The following is a 20,257-nucleotide window of genomic DNA, read 5'->3' on the forward strand; positions in this document are numbered from 1 at the left end:
GTACATCCAACTATTACATCTGCCCTCTTCATAAGAAATAGGAGGGCTATGATTGTGATATGTTTGTGCTTTTCCATCCAGTCATCAGTGTTAATTTGAAGATAGTGAGGAATGTGCTTTGCTTTTTAGAAAACAGGAGTTTGCCCCAATGATGGCAAATTCTTTGCGAGATATGTCTACCAAGTCAATGAGTCCTAATTATATTACACTATAGGTTTAAGTCCTTTGGCTTTGTATTTGTCTTAATCAGTTTTACAGGTATGTAGCAAGTCATTTACAGATATGTAGGCTAGGAATATATTACCCCATTGAGTTTCCAGGAAATGGAGAAAAGGGACAGGGCTTTTAAATGATCTGAGTAACTTATGAAGCTCATACGCAAGATTTATTAAGGGAGGAACTGGATCTTTCAGTTTGGGTTAGGTGTTTGGATATGCACTTATTGAAAAGCACATTGTGTTCCAGTATGGGTCTGATGAGGGTCCAGGAGAGGAGAGTGATGACCTCCTTTAACAAAGAGCAGATGCCCTTTGTGAACAGCTAGTTAGAGGGATTTCTTAACAAAGGATACACGTTGGTCAAAGGGCATTCATTATGTACAAATATTTTCTAATATCTCCTTTAAGGGGGATTTCATTTATATGGTAGATATCTGAGTGCTCCTTTTTCCTGGACTTTATGATGCTATATTTTTTAGCATTCAACATTAGATTGTGATCCTGGCAGCATGAGTTAGTCTGAGTTGGGCTATCTTGGAAGATTTGAGTGTCAGGGAATTTGTTGATTTCATTAGAGATAAGTTCATTGCAATGCTGGATATTACTTTTGAAGATCATTACATAATTGAAGGATATTTTCTGATTGTTCTGTGCCAATGTAACAATTTTTATTATAATTAGCTCTTCAGGATATGATCTCATTCCTGAATTTTTTGTTAACCCTTTTAAGATTGATTTTAACACATTGAGCTTTCGTGCTCTTCTATATGCCTTTGAGTTTTTTTCCTTTTGTTGTAGTGTTTGTTAATAGGTGTTCACCAGATGTTTTTTTTTTTTTCTATATTTGGTGTTGTGTTTCTGGTGAGAAGAAATATGAGTTTCTGTGCAAGAGTTGAGATGGGAGTATAGACTTTGGGTGTATGCGACAGTATTTGCTATAGGTTCATTGAGGGATGGGGGACTGTTTTTACCATCTCAAGTCCTCCTCATCTATTGCAAGGAATGTGGACCTTTTTTGGGATCATATGTTGAATGATGTAGCAGGCTAATTTAATGTAACCAGTGAAGGTATGATAGGGAGTGAGGAACAGCCAAGGGCTCTTGTTATTGTGGTTTTAATGGGGGGATGGCACTATTTGATTGAGGGACTTTGCAATGATAAAAATCAAGTCAGCATTGTATACATTTATATGTTAGTTGTTTTAGTTTTTGGAGGGATAGTAAAGTTCCCTAAAAAGATGGTATTTTGATTTATGGAAAGAGTCTGCATTAACATATGTTTCATGATTTGCAGTTGTCATGGACAGAGTTCTTTCATAATCCAGGAAGTGCTAGAAATTGTTGTTTACTTATATTAGTATATGAAGGAGCTTAAAGTCATTGCCATTGTCAATTAGTGTTGAGTTGGTGCTTTTTCAGATAAATATAAACAGGCCCATATAAGTTGAAAGCGATGCCACTGTTCTAGAACCAGGTTTCTGTGACAACACAAATGTTCCCGTACTTAGGAAGGGCGTTGTCTTATTTAGTCTCCTAGCACTGTGCATTTGTACAAGCATATTTGACAGACTGGAATTTGTAGTAACTAGGTTTTAGTCTAAGTATACTGATGTTGCATGAAAAGGCATTATGGAGATAGAGAATGTCTTAGCCATTAAGTAAACTCTCTAGAAAGATAGGTGCAGGCCAATTATGAGACTGTCTTCCATCTTCCACCAGCATGATGCATAGGGAGCTCCCCTGGGATGACATCAGTAATGCAGCTGATTATTTAAAGTCCATCATCTTTTGCTTATATTATAACATCTTTCTCATGTACAGTAGAATATTGCTGAAGACTAGTTGCTTTCTAGTCTTAGAGAGATAGCTGTGGAGCTCCATTATGTCCCTGTTCATATGACCTGAGGAGGTGCAAATCAAATCATTTACATCCACATAAATGGTAACCATTTATATTCATACTTGGGGTGAAGTAACATGAGTCCTTTGATGATGTGGCATATTCTAGCATTTGCAATTCAGCCGATTGCCTGTCTTTGCTCAACCTTCTGCATGGTTTACTGTGCCAAACTGTGGAGTCACCTGTATCAAGTACATTAACATGAGAGGTGGGTTGCTGTTGTTGCCTGTAGCACTTAGCCGGATCACTCTGGTGTATCTTGTCTGTGGTGCTGGTGAAAGAAGCTGTATATGGTAAGGAATGGGTGCCTGTGTTTTGTGAGGCTTGTGTGTTTTTCACTCTTCTAAAGTGCACCTTGGAGATCTTTCTGAGTTTGGAGGTCCATTTTGGAGTATCACAGCATGGGAAGGCTTTATGCTTATTTTGCAGTGTGTAGGTGTAGTGTTAGTTGAATACCAATACACAGTTTATATGAGAATTTTGCCTCCTGTTGTAGCATAGTGCAGTACAGTATTTTAAGGATCAGCTGAACAGCAAGCATGCATGCCTCAGCACAGTAAACCAGCAGTAGAGAGGGAATCTGTAGAATGAGAGTACCTCATGCTGCAATGCAGTACCAATGATTAATGTATGAGTGGGAGGCACGCACAGTTGCTATAGCTCATTAATCCAAACACTGTAGAAAAAGCTACCTCCTAGACTTCATGTGGTACTTAGCCCAAGATTCAGTGCGGTGGCTAATAGAGTAGGTAGTATTTAACAACAGAATTGCATGCATAGCACTCAGTATGCCTTGTGTAGGTTTGGAAGCCACATAAATGCAATGCAGAAAACTAGATGTAATGCATCAAAATGCATGATATAGGCAAATCAGGGCTACAGTATAGCAGGGTACTAAACAGCCACAGCAAGGATATAATACAGTACAGCAGGATAGTAATTGATATTAAAACATATTTACAGCAGTCAGCAAAGCAAATTCCAATGTTACTAGCAAAGAGAAGGTGCCACAAACTGCTGCAGCCTGCATCCATATGCTGCCAAGTACAGGTAAGCATTAGGTTGTCCTAATTTAGGGACTAGGGCGGGAAAGGAATACAACCAATACGAAGCTGAGTACTTGCTACTATTGTATGTACTGCAGCGCTGTGTTGTATGTTACATAAACCCATCACACTAATTGTGGCACTTGCCGGATGTTGTGAGACTGTATTTCCAGGCAGTGTGTTGTATGTTACATAAACCCATCACACTAATTGTGGCACTTCCCAGATGTCGTGAGACTGTATTTCCAGACACTGTATTTTTTGTTACATAAACCCATCACACTAATTGTGGCACTTCCCAGATGTTGTGAGACTGTATTTCCAGGCACTGTCTTGTATGTTACATAAACCCATCACACTAATTGTGGCACTTCCCAGATGTTGTGAGACTGTATTTCCAGGCACTGTGTTGTATGTCACATAAACCCATCACACTAATTGTGGCACTTCCCAGATGTTGTGAGACTGAATTTCCAGGCACTGTGTTGTATGTCACATAAACCCATCACACTAATTGTGACACTTCCCAGATGTTGTGAGACTGTATTTCCAGGCACTGTGTTGTATATTACATAAATCCACCACACTAATTACAGCACTTCCCAGATGTTGTGAGACTGTATTTCCAGTTAAATTCACTGACAGTGTTCAAGGCAGATTGTGCCACATCCCAGCACAGTAGAGTGGCACCATTTGCAAACATGACAATGTTAACGTAAAGCACAACTATACACAAGTCTACATGATATGTAACCAGCAGTAAACTAACCAAAATAACAGCAGTAGTACCTGTTTCCTCAACAATGGGGTCAAGGTGGCCCAGTTTCAGATACAAAATTACCACAACACAAACATGAGTTTTTCAATTAGCATCAGTACACCACTAGAAACATAACCACGTCAGTTTAGCTTTATGTATTAACTGGATGATAGCACTTGTAGTAATAACCTCTTGCTGGTACTTAGACTAATGCAGTGTTAACTGAACCAGAGAGAAGGCAAACCCAAGCTGGACATGATAACTCAGATCTGTATTTCACTGAGTACCCTTACTGCTCCGATCTGATAAGCATACTGTATCCTTAACACACATGACATAGACTGATTTATTGGGGGAGGGGGATAGCACTCTGAAGGCCTTTAAAGAGTGGTAAATCTATTTAAGATTGGGCACATCATGCTGTAGCGTATAATAATTCATAACTGAAAATCAGAATGGTTGTTGCTTGAAACATAGTGCAGATTTGACATTTGTGTTTACAAAATAGAAGAGTGTTGGGTATGTGCCCTATATGAGGAGAGTAGGGTGTACAAGTGTAGCCATGGTCTAGTTTGTGTATAAAAAGTGTGCATAGGCCATAACTTATTTTCACTAATGTGTACCAGGTGAGGACTGCAGTGCTTGAGAAACTGTATGTCCAAGCACTTTAGGAAAACATCTCTATGTTCCAGTGACATCAGGTACAGTACTTTTGGCAGGTCCAGTACTTTTGGCAGGTCCTTAAACACTCTAGAATGGTAGCTTATCTGGTCCCTTGACCATATTCCTTCTGGGTGTTGTCAACAGTTTTCTATGTCTTTTTTTTTAATTATTCTGTCATATGTCAAGTAGTCATAGTTGCCTAATCACTAGGCCACTTTTTACTTGAGAACCTCCTCTCTTTTATCTATAGTCAGTACTGAGATAAAGAGCCAATCAGTTTTTCAGAATGCTTTATAGTCTCAACTGTCCGTGGATCTTCCTCTGACTGTCAGAATGTGGTTTCACTTTTTCTTTCCTTTCACCTGTATATCAGTCCCCTCAGCTAATTTCCTTTCCATTTTTGTCATTCTTACTGGCTTAGTTGCATTCTTTCCTAGCGTCTTCATGTACTCTCTTTCTCTCTCTCCTTTTAATCACAACATTTTTCGTGTGTGCCTTCTTCATACATCTGAATACATTTACATCCATAGAGCAGTAGCAAGATCGAGTCCAGAAGCACCATCTGGTTAAGCGACTCGCCTACTGCTCCTTACTGTTTTCCAAAGTCATCATGTGCCCTTGCTGTTTTGATGTCTTGTAAAGCTTCCCTGCTCCATTTTGAATAACAGTCTTCATGGCCAGCTTCACACTAACTATGATACAGACTCTGATGATGCTAACACACTTCACCATTGCTCTTATATCTTGCCTAAGTTACATTGTTAAATAATTCACTGTCAGTCCAATGGCTCATACTTATCTCCAATTTTTTGAAGTGTGTGCAAACTGAATCATGAACACACAGAAAATTGGTTAATGGTAGAATGTAGGAGAATGTGAATGAAAACTGAACACTCATTTTATAGGATGGGATAAAAAAATCAACTGTAACTGAACAGAAATATCTTAATAAAAATGTGGCTAAGTCTTTCGTCATTGTAAAATTGTTTTTCAGCATTGATGAAAAAACTGGAACACCCTCACATAGTAAAGCTCGTTGGAATTATTGAGGAAGAACCTGTGTGGATTGTCATGGAGTTGTATCCGTACGGAGAGGTAAGCAGTGAGAAGGGGCTGTACAATTTCCTTCTGATAATTTCAAAGAATAATAGCTCTTGTAAAGGTAGTTACTGGGGGTGTATACAGTGTGCAATAATTGTAACATCACAGACAGTTGTCCTTGAATGGTCAGAGCTAGGTGACTTGTGATTCTTTATATATTCTGAAAAGGACTAGAACTGCAAGTATCGATGCCCACTGATTGTTAACTGTAAGAAATGTCACTTAAGGAATGCCACTAACTCAAAACCTAACAATCAGGAGCATCTTATTAAGTCTTCTGCATGAAGAACATAAATTTAATTTGTTTTTTAATGGCCTAAGTGAAAGAGCTTGGGAAATGACTATAGTAACAGTGACGTTTTGAATGAAGTAATCACTGAATGCTCCCAGATAAGTGTTAAGTATAGGAGTAGTTTATGTTGGATATACATAATTGTGTGATATAGTCATTTTTGTTACAGTGTAGCCATTGTGACAAAATCTGCAACCAGGAGAAGAATAAATCTGATGGTAGCTCATATCTTGCCATTGATTATTCCTGATTTTTGTCTACAGTCTGTTTGTGCTATACAAGTTTGTTTGTGTTCATTTTCATGCAAGTAAGATTCACTGCAAGTTTTTATTCCTTTGTGTTAGTTATTTAGTAAGATGTAAGTAGTAGTTTTACATAAATGTGTTTTTAGTGGCTACTTATTTCTGAGTTACAGTACTTGTATAAATTTCTATCTGGAAAGCTATTTTGTTGAGTGCTTCCATTCGATACCTGAAACCAGCAGGCCCCCGTAAGTCTACTATTTCTTGTCCCATTTCTTTTGTTTCCCCACACATTGTTGTATAGGTTCTATGTTAAATCAAAGAACGCTTAAAAAAGTGAACCATGATTTATCGACCCTCTTTAAGCAAAAGCTTTAAATCCCGAACACTCAGAACAGTAATCACTGTTCCACAAAAAAAAGAATCCCTTCAAAACAGTAAATAAAGTGGGGGGCTTTACCCCCCACCCCCACTACTTAAATATACCAACTTTGAGATCGCACCACAGTGGAGGACATGGCAAAGTCCCGTAAAAGGCCCAGCAATTTTTTTACATGGGGAAAAAAATTGCTGTTCCGAGTGTTTGGGATTTTCAGCTTTTGCTTAAAGAGGGTTGATAAATCAGTGTTTGCTATTTTAAGTGTTCGTTGATTTAAAGTAGACCCGTTGTATATGGGTGCATACTGATTTGATTACAGTCTTATGAAGCTATCATATACAAATAAATAATAATGATATGCATCCAGCCCACTCATATGCATCTCATACCACATCATGGGGTCTCTTACTTTTGCAAACATTAGCCTTGTACTTACACTGTCAATGCTGATCAGTGCCTAGTTATGAGAGCTGGTCATTCAAGCAACCAGTTTTGTTTTTCCTGTTGTTGTTACGTCTTATCCTGTGCTTTTCTGTTGTGTGCACTGCTGAAGAGGGATGTGCTGTATCATTGTACTGTAATATGCACTGTACAGTAAAAGCTATTAAATTCAGGTACTGTGCACATGTACAGTTTGACTTGTGCAGCATCCTCTAGAATTTATTGTTGCACTATATAACAGCACCTCCCAACATCAAAGATAGAAAAGCCAACACTGTCCACTCTCTGCCATCTCCTATCATGGCTTCATCGAGCACCCTTGTTACTTTTAGATCCTCTATTCTGTAGCTCTTACTCAAGTCAATGACCTTGCATGCAAGTAATTAGTGCAGGGACCCCTCCTCCATTCATTCCTTCTGTCAGGCAGCATACCACCTTACTGATATGTGTTAAACCTAACCTTACTGCTAGCCCTAACCCTGTGACAACTTCTAACCCCAACCCAACATATTACCTTACCACAACCCCTTTCTGTAACAGTGCCACTACACAGGACACACAAAAACAGAGGTGCACACATTGTACATAACATCACACACACACACACACACACACACACACACACACACACACACACACACACACACGCACACACACACACAAAGGCTTCACTCTAACCCTAACTCAAAAACACTTGAGTGCACACACACACACACACACAGATACACACACACACACACACACACACACACACACACACTCTCTCTCTCTCTCTCTCTCTGACTTCCCCTAATGCTGAAATGTTTGATACATCCAAAAGATTTAACATTACAACATAACCCCACTTACATGCAAACAAACACAGGTTAGACATGACAGAAAAAGTTTACATTCCGATGTTCAAAATCTACTGTAATCGCTAAGCAGGAATTTTGACAAAAAGTGAAAGCAATAAACTCTGTCAGTAAAACATGCATTCAATAGGGTATATTGGAAAAATATATAGTGCACACCCGTTCATTATCTCTATATGTTTGTGTGTGAGTGTGTGTGTGTGTGTGTGTATATATATATATATATATATATATATATATATATATATATATATATATATAGTTATATATATATATATATATATATATATATAAAATAAAATGTCAGAAGCAGTAAGCATATCTCCAAAAGCTTTTTTTTGCAGTGGGGTTTTTTCCCCCCTCCTTAAATATAGTAACTCCACAGTTGCACTACCATGAAGGAAATACTCCTGACACACTGAATCACTGCTGGTGCACTACCACAGACTTCTAGACATGAAGGTACAACATAACATTAGCCTCTAGCCAGGTGCAAGCATTAATGAGGACTAATGTTTATTTTACTTTCTAGTCTCCAAAACCGCACCAAGAGTAATTTTGTACAGGCTTGCATAATATAATTTAGGTCAAAGAAAACGTAACCATATGTATGTATTGATACACATACTTATATTCAGAGTTGCTAACTCATGCAGTGTCCTTGCCAGCTTCAGCAGTTCCTTTGACTGGTGCAGAGGAAAAAAAGAAGAAAAAAACTTTTGCAAAAAAAGTTGCTGTAAAGCAAGCTTGCTACAGATATAAGTATCTTGGTACATTTGATAGCACACGCTTATGTTCCCTGCAAAAGTCAATGCAGTGTGAGCTTTCATTTAGGAAACCACAATATTCTTACTGGTTTATAAATGAATGTCAGTTCTGGACTCACGCATCATCGGTACCTGCCATTAATGTACCCCCCCAGACAGCTTGTGTCCAGCCCTAGTTGCATTAATGCATGCATTGTAATATGTACTACACACATGATAGATACAACTATTTAGCTCAGAGCATGTTAGTAGAAAAGGCTAAAAATGAAAACAAGTCTTGTTTTTTTCAGCAGGAAATACTACTTAAACAAAAGGTAAGTGTTATACTTCTGTTTTTTCATCCACCAAATGTATCAAACAGTATCAAGTGAAGTCCAAATTCTAGCAATCCACACTCAGATCCTTAGGCATTCTTCTGTTGTTCCACTGTCTCGTCCGGTGTATTTTCCAGCTCACAATTTCCAAGTGTCTCATCTCCTGGACAAATCTTTACTGCACACTGTGAGACAAATGCCTTTTCTAGATAATACTCTTTCTCCACTGAGAGGCAATTAACTCTGCTTTACTGGGCTGAAGCACTTCTTTTTAAACACTCTGTTTTGTAGGTAAATGAACTAAGTAAAAAAAATGTGACCAGCGCATGTTAAGAGCCCTGAACATCACTGAATGTTGCAAGACTCATGTAATTGCTATTCTGTATTTTAACATTTTGCTGTAACTGATTTATTTATTATTTTTAACTTTTTGGGGCTTTTATCCCCAGGCCTCCACTGAAAAGAGGTCTTACATGGCCTAGTCAGAGCATCCCAATAAAGTAACACAATAAATCAAATAATAAATGTTGATATGAAATTGACATGGGTTAGACTGTAGGAATTGCTCAGGGAACGTTTTTATATATGTGGCTGGTATATATTAACATTGAAAGTGTATAAAAAGGGGGTAATAGAAGATGCATTTGTGATAGCAAAGTTTGAAGAGTATGGGAACTGTGGTAGTGATTGTGGAGATGTATTAAGAACCAAAGTTATCATATTCAAGACTTCCAGTATGGCACTGACCAGCTAGGAGGTGGATGAGTCACACTGTCAGCATGGGCGAACAGAAATAGTAGAAAAAGAATGTGTTGGTAACAAAACAGATTCAGCCGAAGTGACAGATGTTGAAGAGAAAGGATAAAACCAAAAAAATGAAATCGAATGAGCAAAACATGAAAATTGCTCCTCTGGTTGCACAATGGGGAGGTGTCCCTCCCCCTTAAGGTGAGAAGGCTCCAGTAGTAGAGATATTTATTTATTTATTTATTTATTTGACATTTGTTGACCGGGATAGTCTGACTGAGCTTGCTCCATTTTTCAGTGGCAGCCCAGGAAGAAAAGCTCCACAGTACAAGTTATGTAAGTAAAACTAACAATACAATAATCCTAAAAATGAGAAAAAACAGCGCCCAAACATAATAAACCAGTAAAATCCAATTGAACAAAACTCTACCACATAAGCAGATTAATGTTTTCGCCGCATTTTCGTCCACAGTTTTAGACTTCCTCAGATGCACCACAGCAACATAAAATGAGTCATTTTATACACAAACTACTAATGAACTAATTATTCAATTAGCCAATAAAACTTCTAAAACAATTACAGTATTAAATACGTCAAATTAAAGTGAGCAATCTTACCCTCATATAGTACCTAAAATGTACTAATCTCAAAGAGTTTTGTTCAATTAAGTGCATTTTTAACCCGCTTCGTGTGAGAAGTCTTTCTGAAGTGCCTGTTTTGGATTTTACTGCTTTAACAGTACGAATTAAGCAAGTAAAAAAAATTCACAGGAGTGAAGTAAAGTACAGTAAACACAGTAGAAGATTATAAATGGAAGGATGAGCAGATGTCTATTACAAATGTCTGTTATAGATATCATACTTGGAGGAGAAAAGAGACAAACTTTCTGAGGAAATATTCACGAGAGAAATCCTGATGAATTGTATGAAAAGAAACAATTGTAAGATGCATGAAATGGAAGGGGTGTTAAGTAAGAATTCTGATGACATTCAGAAACTGAAAAAGGATGGTGAAGAAACAATAGCAGAATGGAGGCAGTAGAAGCATTGCAAGAATCCCTGCACGATAAGCAGATTGGATTGAAGATAAAGAGCAAAAGGAAAATCTGCATCTCATGAGCATGAACATTTGCAAAAATGGACTGGCCTACCAGCAGATGAAATCAGGATAGAAAGGGACCCCAGGGTGTATATGCCAGCAGGAGAGAGAGTGCAATTTCCACACCCTGTAGTGGTCAAATTGCAAATGTACCAACTGAAAGAGCGGTTACTGGGAGCCCTGTGGAAAAAAGGCAAAACCCTGAAAATTAGAGCATACCAGAATGAAGAGGGCCAAGTTCATACCATACTTTAAACTGGCAGAGGCCTGGGGTTATGTTTTAAATTGATATACCCAGTAGCATTTAGAATAATTCCCATCAGGAGTGAAAACATTTGTGAAACCGGACCAAGTGGAGGAGTTGCTAGAAGGGGTTCAAGCAGCCCATCACACCAGCCCCAGCTGACGAAACAATACAAACCTTGGGAATGCAAGTTAAAAGAAAATCCGAGAGTTTGCATAACGCTGACCCATAAAACCCTTCATGTGTTTTTGACAGAAATTGCTAGATAGGAAAAAAGATGGAGAAATTCACAAAAAGGGTGAAAGACAACATCAGAGATATTAATGAAAAAAGGGAAGGAGTAACGGAAGAGCAGTGGGAAGCCTGACTTGCTGAGAGGTTAACAAAATGTTTTCCAGTACGCACTTGACATAATACTAGTGTCAGTAAGTAAGGAGGGGAGCAGAAGGTGTTTGGGGGGAGGAAATAAGGAAATGATCTATTCTAGAATGGTTGGCAGATGGCACAGAAAGACAGATAACCTACAATGAACAGAAAAACAGAATAGACATTATTGCATAGTTACCAAGTCATTTGAGTGGCCATAGAGGCTATAGTTAACATTCATGTTAATCTGTAAAATAAATGGTATGTAAAATTAAAAATAATTGAAAATATGCAGTTTTGATCTTAAACCCACACATTAATGAGAAAGAGTGAGGTAAGCAAAGTGCCATAAGAAGAGTGTCTGCTCAAATACCCATTATGAGGTGTGACAGGAAGTTTGAAGTATTTGTACCTAGTTAGAACAATGTTTATGTACAGGGGAATTAAGGTTAATGAAACAAACAGGGAATGAAGAGGGATGGCAGTGTAGTAAAGGAATAAAAAATATTTTAAATAAATCAAGAAAGCAAATTTAAAAAATTAATTAGTCACTGATGTTGCATATCAAGGAAAGCATAATATCACACAAAGATTTGGTAGGTTATGCAATAGGCAGAAAGCAAATACATGGGGAAAAGCTCAGAATTTTACCAAGTAAGCAAGACATGACACTTCAAATTTTGAGCTGGAATGTCAGTAGAATAGTAGATAAAATAAAGAGGCAAGAGATATTTATCTATATAAGAAAGGTAAATATTAGTGTAGCATTTCTTCAAGAAATGCATTTGTCAAAATAAGAAATGACACTTACACTGTAGGAGGAAGTAAAACAGGGAAGTAAAACAGGGATATGGATTAGAATTGTGGGATGGTCGAAAGAGAGGTGTAATGATGCTACTAAGGAGCAATTCAGGTCTCGAAACTGAGCAATATATCCGAGATAAACAAAGCAGATATTTACTTTTGTAGGGATACTGGCACAGCAATAAAATAACAGTAGCAAAAGTTTACAACTCTCCTAAACATAGCAAAAGGGAAAGAAAACAATATGGGAGAGACTTACCAGGGTATACTATTAGCAACGGGACTGGAGTTTTATAACAAGCAAACAAGATGTAGACGGGGCCCTAGAAGGATGCACATGACAGGATATACTTAGAGACTCAGGCATTTGACTGGCATGATATGGGAAATACTCTGAATAGACAATTTACATTTTACTCAACCAGACATAGAACAAAGGCAAGGCTAGATAGAATTTATGTATATACAGAGCATGGATATTTAGGGGTCTATATTATATCATCGAATGCTTAAAAAAGCGAATGGTGAATAATCGACCAAATGTAAGCGAAAGCTTACAATCTCGAAAGCTCAGAACAGCAATTTTTTTCCAAGAGAAAAAAATCTCTGTTCCAAAAAAAAAAAATAAAAAAAAAATTGAAAGAATACATAAAGTTGGGGGGCTTTGCCCCCCACACCCCCCTACTTAAATACACCAACTCCGAGATTGCACTACAGCGCTGAAAACGGCAATGTAACAGAAGAGGCCAAGCAAATTCTTTCCCTAGGAAAGAATTCGCTTAAAAGCCGCTTCGCTATTTTGCCTTTTCTTTATTTTAAGTTCGACCAAGATGCATTAGATAGAATGCATCTTCGGTCATCTAATAGGAACTTGATATTTAGTATGCAGTATCACTACCCATCCCATACTATTTTTTTCAAACACCTTTATTGAATTATCACTTGTGATGTAGGCAAATTTACATTCACATAAAAGTAATCAAATTATATTAACGTAACAAACATTATACTTCACATATATTGCTATATATCATATAACCTAAGCAATGCTATATAAATTATTCAATCCCTGCCTTATTTTTTTAAACAAGAAACATCTTTAGTAAACCATCACTTACTACATAAGCAATCATACATTTACATAAATGAAAACAAACACACCTGTACAATCCTAGTTCAAGCATTTTAAATCACAAACCCTACTGACACATTCCCAGTTGCAAACATTATACATCACTTATAATCTACTAAACCTCATTCCTCCCTTGTATGTATTGGTCCCACAATTCCATTTTTTCCTATGTAGTTTGCTCCTACCTTTTCTAAATATCTAAATTCCAGATGTTTCATGTCTGTTACTATATTCACTATTTCCGTTATAGTTGGTTTAGATTTTGGTTTCCATTTTCTAGTAATTGCTTTTTGGCAGCCACCATTATTAGACACAGCAAGGCCTTACCATGCCTAGGCAATTCCATTTCTGTATCATAAGTCAAAAAAATCATCTCCTTCATCAGACTAATCTGCCCACCCAGCATCTCTGACAGTGCATTCCATAGGAAATACTTAAAGTCTGCCAACTCACCACACTCCCATAAAATATGTTCCCAATTACCTCTTTCTTCCCCTTCACACCTCCAACATTTGCTGTCTGTCTGAGGAAAAATTCTCTGGAGTCTACCTGGGGTATAAAAATATTGTGTAAATATTTCCAGGCAAAAATCCTAAATCTTCCAAATTTTTTTTTTTTTTTGCATATTTGGGAGACATGCATATATCCTCCCATTGTTTCTTTGTGATTTGCTTTTCCGATCTCTTTCCAATCTTTTCTAAGCTCCTCTGATTGATAATCATAGTTATCATGCTATATTTTATATGCTGTACTAATTATTCCTTTTTTTAATGGCAGTTTCTGTTCTACATTCTATTAAAAACTCAGGTCTATATTATATCCTCAAAGAGGCATTCCATCGAATGCCTTTTCATTGACCCTTAATACGTGAACTGTCATAACAGCAAATGGCCACATCAGTGATTTCTTTCCCTGGGAAAGAAATCACTTGCCTTAAAAAGAACACATCACTACAAACATTACAAAGTGGGAGGCTGTGCCCCCACACCCCCCCTAACTAAATATACCAACTCTGAGATCGCACTACAGTGGGGAAAATGGCAAACTAACAAGGATGGCCAAGCAATTTTTTTCCCATGGAAAGAAATGCTGATGTGGTCGTTAGCTGTTATGACAGTTCGCGTTTTAAGGGTCGATGAGAAGGGGTTCAATGGAATGCCTCTTCGAGGACATAATATAGACCCAAAAACTCTACCAGTGCTATCCTTTTATTTAAGACACCCCCTATTTCTTTGTCTTTGCCTATACTCTGATATCAATCCCTGATAGGGAATGCAGTCTCTAACCTGCAGTCCAAATAAATTCTTGACGTTTTCCCATTCTGTCATCTTTCCCGCTGTAGTTATTTGCTTCCAGTACATTGGTTCCTTTGCCAGTTTTTGCCAATAAATTCCAGCCCCCTCTTCCCTGAAGTCTATATCCCTAATTGCAGCCATCCCTATTGGCAGAATCTCCTTTCCCCATTCCCATATTGGTTTAGTTATTAGAATATTTTTGCTACCTTATGGATATAATATTCTGTAAGATTATTGTTCTCCTTAAAAAACTGCATCCAGAATTCCAGTCTCTCCTTGTTTCTTGAACTTCCTCCTGTTTCATCATCATCATCCCTTTCTGCTTTAACTTATAGTTTTCTGCTTGTGCTATGTATAGGAGTCTTAACTGTGTAGCTCTGAAATACCTTTTCAAACTGGGCAATCCCAACACTGGAAAAATCAGTTTATGCCACTTGACTCTTGCAGTCTTCCCCTAACCCATACCATACTATTGTCAGATCACTCGCCAGTGGAAATTAAGATCAAAAGACCCAGAGTAATACAAATGGAAAGGCAGTGGAGGGCAGGAGCAGGCTTCCTGCAAGAGAGAAAATTAAATCGGAGCTCACAAGAGAAAAAAAACAAGAAGTAGAACTCTGGGGTGTGTATAACAACTGTTTGAAATGTAAACTCAGGATATAGAAAAGAAAGAGTGGGAAAGGAAGGGAATGTGGCAAAAGAGGAAACTAGCGGAGATAGTAGACCTTCAGAAAAAACTAGGGAAACTAACTCAAATAGAAGAAGAGCTGCAGAAACTATAAAGGAACTGGCATGACCAGCAGGAATTCAATTTGACTAAAATGCGAGCAACACTAAACTAAATATATAGCAACAAACCAAATGAACACTCCACACCACAGAAGCCCAACAAATATCATGAAGAAAAAAGCAGTGCTGTATTGGGGAACCTTTTATTGATAAAACAGCAAGCACTTTCGCAGAAACTCTGCTTCTTCAGACCTTAAAGACGATACTAAAACCTTTCCATTCTATACAGCAGTACCAAATACAAAGTAACCAATCAAAACATAAGTAAGAGATCACATGCAACATTGTATCATCAGCACCCTTCAAACCTTCTCTGTTTCAATCTGTGTGTTAGAGACCTTGCCATTTAACCCACCTTCCTTGTCAGCTTGTAGGTGCAAAATCGAGTACAATTTCCTGCTTTCAGTAGTAGTGCTGACATCACCTAACCTATCATTTGGCTTAACAATCTGCTCTACTTTGAACATAAACTGATGGTCTACACCCATCTCAAGGGTATGCTTAGCCAGATAATTCTTAATATTTCCTTGTCTTATATCCCTAACATGATCTCTCATCCATTCTGTCAGACAGCGATCTGTCTTTCCAACATAAAATTTCTTGCTAAGTGTACACTGTGCTAAGTACACAAGATGTATGTAATGGCTATCACTATCTATAAGACAGCGGAAGTTGCATTCAATGCATGGAAATGTGCCTGTATGAAGAAATTGGTCATCCTTGCCATTCTTAAAACATAGCAAGCTGAAAATTGGAAAGACAGATCGCTTTTTGATGGAAAGGATGAGAGAGCATGTTAGGGATATAACACAAGGAAGTATTAAGAATAGTAATTAGTGTAAATGGTAAGTAGTGGAGATTGTTAAACCCAATGATAGGTTAGGAGATCTCAGCACTACTACTACTGAGAGCAGGCAATTATACTGGATTTTACACCTACAAGTTGAAAGGGAATGTGGGTTAAATGGCAAGGTCTCTTTAAGACCTAGATTGGAGCAGAGAGGGTTGTACAGGTGCTAATGATACATTGTTGCATGTGATTTCTTACTTATGTTTTGATTGGTTACTTTGTATTTGGTATTGATATATATAATACAGAGCTTTTAGTAGTGTCTTTATGGTCTGAAGAAGCAGAGTTTATGTGAAAGCCCTTACTATTTTATCAATAAAAGGTTCCGCCAATACAGCACTGCTTGTTTTCTTCACTAAACCAAATATGTTTTATGAATTCACCAAAATTTCAAAAAGTATTAGTGTTGTGGTTCCCACAGCAAAAAATAGGTAGACACATAAATAAAATTAGAGATCCAGTGACAGGAGAGATTACTCGATACCCAGAAACTATAGGGAAGGTCTTTCAAAAGTATTATGGGGAGCTGTACAAGACTCAAGGGGACAGGGAAAACTGGGAAGATATGTTTGAAAGATTCATAGAAGATTTTGAGATGAAAAGAAGTACTTGAAATAGAAGGGGAGGAGATTCTTAGGTCAACACATAGAGAAATGAGCAAAGGGGAAAATGCCGGGGTGGGGTGGCATTCCACTAGAAATATGGAAAACAGATGAGAAAGTGATGTAGTATTGGCACATTTTATTTAATCGAATAATGGAGAAACAAGAAATACCTAACGCATGGAAACAAGTGGTTATATTTATACCCAAGGAAGGAAAGGAATTATTGAATATAGGATCATATAGACCAATAGCAATATTAAACCATGATTACAAGATATTTGCAGGTATTATAGCAGAGGCTGGAAAATGTTACCAAACGTAATAAATCACGACCAGTCAGGATACGTTAAAGTTGGGCAAACATTTGATAATATACATTTGGTAAATCAAATACATCAGAAGGCGGAACAGCACTGTATATTGACTTAGAAGCCAGAGTAAAATTAATGGCAGAGTAATGGAAAAAATATAAATAGGTAGGGGTACTAAACAGCCTCTCTTCCCTCTACTTTTTGCATTGTGTCTGGAATTACTAGCAGAGAAAATTCTGCAGTCCAATATAAGGGGCTGGGCAGGAGGGAGAAGACAATACAGACCATGTTTGTGGATAATGTAATATTAATGTTAACTGATCCTATCAAGGATATTTATAAGTTATTTGTAATAATAAGACAGTTTACCAGGGTAGCAGGATACAAAATTAATGAGTACATGACAAAAGCATTAGTAGTGAATTATGTACCATCAATGCAACTAGTACAGACTTTCCCAAATTTATGGGAACAAGTCAAGATAAAATATGTGGGGATTTGCTGGGTTCAACAATCACGAGATTCCCCTGTAGAAGCATGGAATGAGATGCTTAGCAAAATTAAGTGATTAATAAGGAAGTGGGAAATAGTAAACTTGGATCTAGAGAAATCCAGGCACTGAAAATGTTTATGGTCCCACTGGTACTATATTTGGGGCAATCTTTTCTGTACAACCTGGGACCATAGAAATAGAAGGACGTGAACAACCCGATTAAGAGGCTTTATATGGAATAAAAAGAAACCAAGGGTAACATGAGAATGTATGGTGGAACTTCGGGAGAGGGGTGGTAGAAGAGTACTGGAATTAGAAAAATATAAGGCCACGCAGATAAAACTAATTGGTTGCAAAATAATAAATACAATACAAACAGGAAATAATTTATATGGATAGAAGCAGTAAACATGACCAGTGATAGTGCAGAATATTGGGGAAAGTTAACAAATGGGACAATAAGATCAGAATATTGAAAAAAATTAAGAAACTTAATCAGTAAAAGAACTAGGACTGGAGCAAATAATTGGTGGGAAATGGAGCTCTACCTTATAGGATTAAACCACACAAGGTCATATTTGCAGAAAGACCACAGGATAGGATGCCTCCATGGGAAGGGAGCCATGAACTTCTGGAAGCAGTTAAGAAAAGGCAGGGGAAGTTATGAATTGGGTAGAATTCAAGCAACTATGTCAAATAAAAGAAACAGAATGGTTATATTGCAAAATGTTAATTCAATCTTTAAAATATGATAAAGAGACACAGAGGGAGCACAAAGAAAGACCAGGATTAATATGATTGCTGATTTAGGTGAGAACAATAAATGCAACTCAAGAAAAAAATAGTGAGAGGAATAAGTGCAGCATTAGGAGAAAGTAGATCAGGAAAAGTGCAGAAAGAAAGGATCAAAGGCTGGGAAAAGAATTTTGAAATAAGTAACTTAGGAGATTATTGGTATGAGGTATGCAAAAGACTAAATAAAGTAAGACAGGATAGAAGGTTTCAGATTTTTGGCTAGAATGCCTACACAAATATTTGTACACTCCAGCAAGACTACGAAAAATGTTTCCAGGGGTCAAGGAAACATGTTGGAAATGAGAACAAGAGATAGGTGCATGGAAACATATCTTTGGAGTTGCATACAATTACAGAGGCTTCACATGAACCTTGGGGAATTAGTAGGGGCAACATTGCAGGAAAACTGGACAGCAATTCCAGCTGATTTATTACTAAATACTTATTATGTAAGAATCTTGAACACTAGTAAGATTAGATATGATCTACTACCGTTAGTTTGGTTGGTATAAAAAAAATCATGAGGAGATGGCACTCGTCCCTATCTCCTGCAAGAGAGCAAATAAAGGGACCGATGATAGAAATAAATAAGCAGAAGTTGAATTCACTTGAAAAAAAAGGAGTAGATGTCATAAAAAGAAATGGATTATTTGACAGGAAGCAATGTCAAAATTAGGACAGAAAGTAAATGTAGATGAAAATGTAGTATGAAGGCTAGTGGAAAGAGGAGGGCAAAAGTGAAGCAATAAACTAGATGTCAACAGATTAAAACAAATCAAGCAAAGGGGAAGACACTACAGGTAAAAAAAGAATGTATCATAAGATGAACGCTTTGGTGCCTTTTGTATAATGATTTTAATAACATTAAAGATACTAACGATCAAGGGTCATCACCAGAAGTATATAACCAATGCAATATCATGATTACGATTAGGATACATTGACTTTTCTCCTGTAAATGTCAGGCATGAGTGTGACTAATAGCATTGTCTGTATTTGAAAAATGTAAAAAATGTAACATTTTTGGTAATAAGGTGAGTCTGATGTATACAACTTAAAATGGACAGTTAAAAGAGAACAGAGGTTCATCCACAAGAAAACGAAGTATGTAAATTTATGCTTTGAAGTATACTGTAACAAAAGTAACATGAGTAAAGTTGCTTTGAAAAAAAAAAAAACAAACATAAATTATTATATTGAGAGTAGAAGATGAAGTGTTGATTATGGAGAAGAAGCTTTTAAGAGGTTACGCTAATGGGAGGAGATGAGAGGCGATGAAGAGGAATGTAAGGGATAAGTTACAGGTTGTGGAGGTGGATGGGTAATTGGGAGTGGGAGAGGAGTGAAATAGGCTGCTATTCCCATGTTAGAGAGAGGACCATGTTTAGCTATAATCTTTGATAGGGTTAAGTAGTGTAACTCAGCCTCTGCACTTTAGATAAATACAGAGTAAGATCAAAAGAAAATGGCTCTGAGGGAGCAACACTTTTCATTCCAGAATGAGGCGAACACAGCAGCAAATTCAGTAGTGAAGCAAGAGAAATTCTAAGAGAGTTACTAGTTTATATTTCTTTGTTATTCAGCATGGCAGATACGAGTATTCTCTCAAATGTACCATAAGTACTGTAAACAAGTGGAAAATTCTCATTTCCCACTCCAGGATCACCGTAAGTCACATAATATCCAGTACATGGGTATAACCAGCAGGTCAGCAGTGTGGTCACCACAGAGTGTGCATCGAAATGGGTAC

General features: G+C 37.4%; 1 protein-coding gene across 7 annotated transcripts in view; it reads left to right on the top strand.

Annotated features, from left to right (window-relative positions):
- Window positions 1-20,257, top strand: part of PTK2B (protein tyrosine kinase 2 beta) — a 2,401,727-nt gene that overhangs the window by 2,111,528 nt on the left and 269,942 nt on the right. For all 7 annotated transcript variants that reach the window (XM_044062346.1, XM_044062339.1, XM_044062341.1 and 4 more), the window contains one exon: window positions 5,582-5,682. In XM_044062346.1, coding sequence (XP_043918281.1) covers window positions 5,582-5,682 — 101 coding nt within the window. The remainder of the gene's footprint in view (window positions 1-5,581; window positions 5,683-20,257) is intronic.

Source organism: Protopterus annectens, chromosome 2.part1, assembly GCF_019279795.1.
Source record: "Protopterus annectens isolate FY-2018-M chromosome 2.part1, PAN1.0, whole genome shotgun sequence".
Lineage (NCBI taxonomy): Eukaryota > Metazoa > Chordata > Ceratodontiformes > Protopteridae > Protopterus > Protopterus annectens.